The 7077-nt window shown below is 36.6% G+C and overlaps 2 protein-coding genes across 3 annotated transcripts; both read right to left on the bottom strand.

Annotated features, from left to right (window-relative positions):
* Nucleotides 1-1552, bottom strand: LOC100175823 (cysteine-rich motor neuron 1 protein-like). Its single transcript, XM_002129635.4, has 3 exons — nucleotides 1301-1552; nucleotides 557-714; nucleotides 1-318 (listed from the first exon to the last, which is right to left on the bottom strand). Exons 1-3 carry the CDS (start codon nucleotides 1435-1437, stop codon nucleotides 257-259), a joined length of 357 nt encoding a protein of 118 aa, XP_002129671.1. The 5' UTR covers nucleotides 1438-1552; the 3' UTR covers nucleotides 1-256.
* Nucleotides 1553-2520: 968 nt separating this feature from the next.
* On the bottom strand, nucleotides 2521-7077 carry LOC100178135 (alpha-tectorin-like). Of its 2 annotated transcripts, none has more exons than XM_026838781.1 (11): nucleotides 6975-7077; nucleotides 6711-6720; nucleotides 6351-6392; nucleotides 5922-6111; nucleotides 4841-5001; nucleotides 4389-4563; nucleotides 4121-4191; nucleotides 3630-3822; nucleotides 3294-3407; nucleotides 2963-3071; nucleotides 2521-2726 (listed from the first exon to the last, which is right to left on the bottom strand). In XM_026838781.1, exons 1-11 carry the CDS (start codon nucleotides 7024-7026, stop codon nucleotides 2629-2631), a joined length of 1215 nt encoding a protein of 404 aa, XP_026694582.1. In that variant the 5' UTR covers nucleotides 7027-7077; the 3' UTR covers nucleotides 2521-2628. The 2 variants fall into 2 exon arrangements, with proteins under 2 accessions (XP_026694582.1, XP_002129587.1); XM_002129551.4 differs by having other exon boundaries at nucleotides 6351-6390; nucleotides 6703-6720.

Raw genomic sequence — 7077 nt, forward strand, 5'->3', positions numbered from 1 at the left:
GATAGTGTACTGGTTTTTATTAAATGCAATTTATTGCTAGCGACACATGTTTATATTACAAAGCATATAGGGGTGAGATGGGATATCTTTAGCAAATGAAAAATACATTATTTTGTCTTTACTACCAAATGGAACGAGAAAAAAGAATGAATAACACGTCCCACCTTACCCCAATCTACTATACTACATACACGAGTAAATGCAACTACTGCTAATGCTTAGGGCATTAGAAAACTATTCAAACATTGGAAGTGCTTCAAGCTGATGTTTGCGTACCACTTGATGTTGTTGGTTCTGTAGCTCCTAGCAGATAGTAATCTGTAACACATTTTAATGCAGTTCGAATAAAGAAAGTGAATGAATGTAAGGTGTTATGTTTACAGCGTTTCGATGTAGTTGCGAGGCAGTTTAAATGCAGATATAACGACCCTTGTTATAACGACTGGCTGATGCATCCGCAGAAAGCGATGAAGAATAGCTTTTAAAGTATAACGGTTCATTTATTTTCATTAGCATTCCATGCACTTGGCCTTTACATTATGAAACAAAACCTTACCATACTTGCACACTCCGATTTGGTTGAAATACACGAATGAGCTCCAAAATGGTGGCTTTGGAACAACGCACTTTAAACCAACGTCACACGTTCCATAAAACCAGCTAAACTCAACTCCACATGATTCCCCAAGCTGCTTAGCGCATACATCACAGCACCTGAGTGCATAAGAAACAGTTAAATATATAACACAGTATATATTGAGTATGTAACTCCTTCCTTGTTACGGGTACAAGGATCGAAATTAAAAAAAACAATCACCCTCAAATTTACGAACATTGCAATGTAATAAATGAACGTAACTTAATTATCACATAATAGTTACATAAGCCGGAAAACGATATTCGCTTTAACGCGGATGTTCTTTTTTTATACAGCTCGCGCCATTACGAGTTACCACATATGTGTAACTTTAAAGATGATTATTTTTTCTGCATGGCTGACAATTTGGACAATCCATCAGTGACAACTATTTGAGCAATTGCCAGCAAGTGCCTTGCTCCAGGATAAATACGCCCACAAATGCACCATCGACGAGCCTATAGAAACCATTACCGCTTGGTTATAGAGACTGCCGCGTTAATCACTGTGCTATACGGCGCCGTATTTTCTAAGCGAGCACAAGGTGTCTGAAAGTGTGATTACCTGCCTTGCGAGGGTAACTGTGTTACATTAGTAATATTTTTTTATTTATCAGATTTAACTATAGTTATACTTACAGATTCAAACTATGGGTATACTTACCCGCAAGGACCAAGCTCTTTACCCCCCTTGCAGTTTAATGTTGGGCAATTTTGTCCGTATGTACACGGTATGCATTCCAAGCTACTTGCTCCTGCAATACAAAGCGAAACACAAACCAACAAAACTTCCCAACGCATCTTTGCTGCTTTATCTCCCAAGTACGGTACAAATATTGTTCTATATGTCTTGGTTTATATACCGAACTTATTGTGGCCCATGCAGATATTCAGCAGAATATACCTGCAGAATATATCAAAATATATCTGTTTTACGTCTTTTATTGGCCCTATATATAGACTTCTGTATATTGAAACCTTAGTCTGGATACACTCTTTGTTTTGTAGGTATTATCACTTCAGTGTACTATGGTTTTATATAACCAAACTTTCTGCAGTTACTTATATAGCAGAATATATCTGCTTTATATTATAATGTCCTTATATAGACTATCGTATACTCAAAGATAAGTATAGATCTTCTGTTAGGTCTTGTAGGTTATAAACATTAATATGGCCGCTGCAGATATTCAGCAGAAAATCTGTTATACAGCTCATGTTTTTCGGACATAGACCTTTTTATACTGAACTTGAAAAAACGCAGATTTTAACAAGGAAATATTTTCTCTTAATGCTTAATAAACAATTTCTATCTTTTGTGCTTTTTATCTAGAAATACCCTTCTGGTGTATACCAAATTTGACGAAACTCACATTGAGTTCCAACCGCTCCAGACGACGGCACGCCCTTACCACCTGTGACGTAATAATCTGTCAATTCCAGAACTCTCGAACCATTCCCGAATATGGAAGATTGAAAGAACGGGTGCTGTTTTCTTGAACGCGAGAGACCGCAAGTTCCTAATTCTGGAATATATTCAGGATTGTTGACGTCGCAGAACATTCCAGTGATTTCGATTGAAGAATGAACCGACACTCAATCAATATAGTGGAGTTTGCCATGGCGTGTTCGTTTTCAGAACATTTTCTCCTTCTTAGCGCGAGTGCCTTATTGGCAAAACAACCAATACGACAACAACAACAACGGAAATTCAAAACTTTTTTTTTTGATAATTTTACATTGAAATATGTTAAACTAATATTATAGCCTTTTAAATTATAATTACACCCGTATAACATAATCATGTAAATTCACTTACCCCCCTTGGCGACGAAATGCCGGAATAAACATATCGATCTTACCCAAGCAAACAAACGACACAAATAACAATTTTGATTATATTTTTATTCTTGAGTAGTTTTAACGAAATTTACTGATTACAGTTAAATATTGAAGTTTTTTTTATCATAATGGCGTGAAGGGCCGTTCGTTTTACTTTCTGTAGTAATACACCAAGAAGACGGTGAGTGCGACCAGGAAGAGGGCGAACATTGCGACCGGCGAGTCGACTGTCCATTCGCTGGATTTGCCTGGAATTGTATAGATGGCTGTGTTTGACTTGTTGTGTTTGAATATCGACTGTCGTAACATATGTGCGTATACTTATGCATTATACTCGCTGTCGAGATATAACATGGATGTCTTCTTATACACCAGATACACATAGTACACCTCATGCTTACTGTCGGGTTATAAGAGGTCATATATAGTGCCCTATATTTGGAAAGACACAGAGTTCAAACCCAGGGTAAGCAAGTTAACTTACGTTCAGACATGCAAGTAACTTGATCCGCACCAAGAGTTGAACCGAAAGGACACGAACATTTTGCGAACCCGTTGATGTCATTGCAGTAACCATAGCAACCTCCGTTGTTCTGCGTGAAAAGTATGTTAACTCAGGTCGTACTGCCTATATAGTTTATACGAGAATGAAGCTTGGGGGAATTTATAATTGACGCCTTTAGTCGAAAACGATTTGCAATTTTTTTTATAGTTAAAATACTTCAACGGCTGGTGAAGCCATTGTCACAACAATTCGATATTATTTACTTTTTGCGGGAAGATAAAATAAAACACTAAGCTTGGTTTAAACTTACGAAGGCGCATGGGTTTGGTTTCTTGAAGTAAAGAGGTCCGGAACTGACCAGGTGATCTCCTTTGTAATTCTCGCTAACATCACGACGTCTACGTCCGATAGGAGCGACGCAGGTCTGTTGTTTGTTGGAAAGTTGTTAGAAAAACACTTATATATACACATATATATATACACCTGCTACCATCAGGCATTATGCAAAATATAGTCTTATTTTAAACTCTCATTAAATCTTGCCGAATCGTAGACGAAACGTTGGAATAAAGTTGACGTTCGATATGCAAAGAAGAAGAGAAGTCTCTCTAAAGGTAACAGGTTTGACAGCCATGACTTGTCTTACGTGTTGGTTGCATGTGCTGTTGATGTTGATGTCGCACACAGATACCATACAGTGGATGTAGATGGCTTGCATTGGAATGCTAACGTTTGTCCATGTGAAGGATTTGAATTTAAACTGAACCTCAGTCGAGTTGTAATTCTTCAAGATTTCAATAGAATTAGCTGCATCTCCTGCGAGTACGGGTGCCCTGCATCTGTTGGGGTTAGAGTGGTTATATTGATATATTGTTTATCATAACTATGTAAATATAACATACATTATTGCTGTGGGGTCAGATAGAATACCTTTGGCACATAATACCCCACATTTACTGGTCGTGTTTTTAAGCATTAATTAGAGTCCTGATGAGAATACGTTTATATACTGCGTTAAAATGTTCTTTGTTTACTATTAAATGGGACGACAAAAGAAAACAAAACAACTTACCCCAACCTACTATATAAAACGTAACACATTTTAAAACATTCCATATTTAATTGTTTGTAACTTACCCGTTCTGGATAAGATCGTATCTTTTGGAGTCAGAAGGTGACGATGTGTGTGTAGCCCAACACATCATGCCCTGCGAATTACATTTCGTTGGAAATAAAACTTACACGTTAAAGAATACCTTAAAATATTTTAACTTTGAGAATGTGGCTTTAATACATTTCGCGGAAACAAAGCTTTGGGTCCGTATTGTTTTAGACTGAGATTAGAATGAGTAGCAAGAGTGAGCCTCGAATTCACAACTTTCTAGTATTAGAATCTAAGTCTTACTTGTAAAATAAAGTTAGCTTGAAGGCCATCAGCTTTTGCTTGGACGAAAACATAGTCGGGAACTTGAACAGTTGGTGGATTTCCTGTCAGTGGGGATTGGAAAGTTGTGCTGTTGAAGAAGCCGAAGGAAAATTTGAAAGCTCCCTCGCCAGAGAGTCCGGCCAACTTGATTTTCCTGCAAGATTAAACTTTAGATTTTCGTAAAGGTCTGAAGAAAAGGCAAAAATCTTTCCTAAATCGCAGCAAAATCTGAGCATAAAGGCAATCAGAACAAAAACGCAGGCAAAGGGGAAATAGTATTTACAGAAGACATGAGCGGCTGCGGATCTCTTCATTACAGTGACAAAGATCAATTAAAAAAAGCAAGGAAAAGGGAAGTAGCAGCAAAACAGTCGTTAGAGTCATGATCAGCATTTGGTTTGTAAGTTTGTAAATAATATAAGATAACTTACTCGATAACAGGTACAAGCATCGTGCTGTTCAGAGTGTATTTCTTAATGAACGAGCAAGTGAAGTTCATACAGCTATCCTTGTAACGGTGGATAACGAAAGAAGTGTTGTAGTTTGGGATCTTTCGTACAGTGTAGGTAAAGTTGATGTGTGTGGCGCTTTCCTGGGTTGTAAATTAAGTTAAGCTAATGTTAGGTTTGAGCAGTTTAGTTCACCTTAAGTTAAGTTGAGTTTAAGTTAAGTTGAGTTTAAGTTAAGTTGAGTTTAAGTTAAGTTGAGTTTAAGTTAAGTTGAGTTTAAGTTAAGTTGAGTTTAAGTTAAGTTGAGTTTAAGTTAAGTTGAGTTTAAGTTAAGTTGAGTTTAAGTTAAGTTGAGTTTAAGTTAAGTTGAGTTTAAGTTAAGTTGAGTTTAAGTTAAGTTGAGTTTAAGTTAAGTTAAGTTTAAGTTAAGTTAAGTTAAGTTGAGTTTAAGTTAAGTTGAGTTTAAGTTAAGTTGAGTTTAAGTTAAGTTGAGTTTAAGTTAAGTTGAGTTTAAGTTAAGTTGAGTTCAAGTTAAGTTACTTTAAAGTTACGATTGTAAAGTTAAGCCCTGGTATATTAATTAAGTTAGAATTAGGTTAGCGTTAGCTGAATTGAGTTAATATAGGTTTAAGCTTCGGTTAGCCGGTATGTTATATAGATTATTCCAACGAGAACTTATCTTAAACTGGAAAAAATCATCTAAAAAAAGAAGAAATATTTTCCCCACGTAAATAAACTCCGCGTGGCGGGGCAATGACAGCCATTATAACGCGAAGGGTCTCGTTTATGCACCTCGTTCACGCTGACACATTACCAAATATATTAGGGTGAGGAAGACGGGACACCCTTAGCACATAAAAACCAAATAACCTGATCGTGGTTTAAAGAGTAAACAATGATGGAGTCGTGACGATACGGTTTAATAATTCTTTAAATAGTCTTTGTTTGCTACCAAATCAGACGAGAAAATAAAATGAAAAGGTGTACCAATTCCCCCACCCTACTATATGCAACTTTAATTGTGGGTGATTATTTTTAGATTTATTCTAAAAACACTTTTTACCGCTACATACGCTCCACACGTCTGGAGCATCGTAAGATTGAACTTGGCGTGAGTGACACCTGTTCGCTCTTGAGGAAGGCAGTTGGCTGGTATCCCTGCGACCCCGGTTGCTGGGTTGATTGGGTTTCGGGAGACGGCCATTTTATCGTTAGGCCCGACAGTCATACGCGTGAATAAGTTTGCATCAGCGCTGTAAAATAACTTTTACTTTCACGATTTAAACGAAAACAAGGGGACACATTGGTTGGGTTATAACATGAATGTCTTCCTATACACCAGACACACATGGTGTATTCATGCACCTCATGCTTACCGTCAACTTATAACATGGTCCGTTTCGGCACCGTGTATACGTTGGTGCACACATACTTATCGTGATGGGTAACATACTTATCGTGATAGGTAACCTATTAATAAATTTAAACTTACATCAGCATTGGTGCTTCGGCGCAGATAACATGATTTGCCGCTGTGTGGAATAAAACAAGAGGTAAATTTATTTTAAAAAAATTGGATATGGATTGGGTAGAATGAATGTAGCTTATTTAACCTTGCGTGGCGGGGCAGTCGTTATAATAAAGGTGTTCCATTTCATACAACTCGTGTGCTCAGAATTTATACCAGGTATATGCAACTTGTGGGTGATTGTTATTTTTATTTTTTTTTTAAAGGAACAAGGCAGTTGGAAAATATAGTCGGTGTACGTGCTGAGTAATGCGCGTAAATATATATATACAGTCAAGATTAGCGAACAAAGTATTTTAATATAAATAACGCTTACCTAGGGATCCGTTGGCATCTGAAATAAAAACATAATGTTAAATAAATTTTGATCTTCATTATTAATTTCAATAATGAGTATATTGGTCTATATATTTATGGCAACAATCTTAAGTTTCATGGCGTGCCTCGTCGCCGTAGCCCACAACCCTAAACAAAGTTAATTCAAATTTTCACATATGTTAATTCAAATTTCATATATTAATTCAAATTTAAACATATGGCTAAATTTCGCCGTGGGACTTTACCACCACTGTGTTAAAATATTCTTACCTTGAATAAGAATGGCAACCGCCACGCAGGAAAGAATTAATTTAATATTCATTTTGATATTTAAAGTATACTATAAGATAAGAATCTAACTAAATAAGTATCT

Source organism: Ciona intestinalis, chromosome 1 (assembly GCF_000224145.3).
Source record: "Ciona intestinalis chromosome 1, KH, whole genome shotgun sequence".
NCBI classification, from domain to species: Eukaryota; Metazoa; Chordata; class Ascidiacea; order Phlebobranchia; family Cionidae; genus Ciona; species Ciona intestinalis.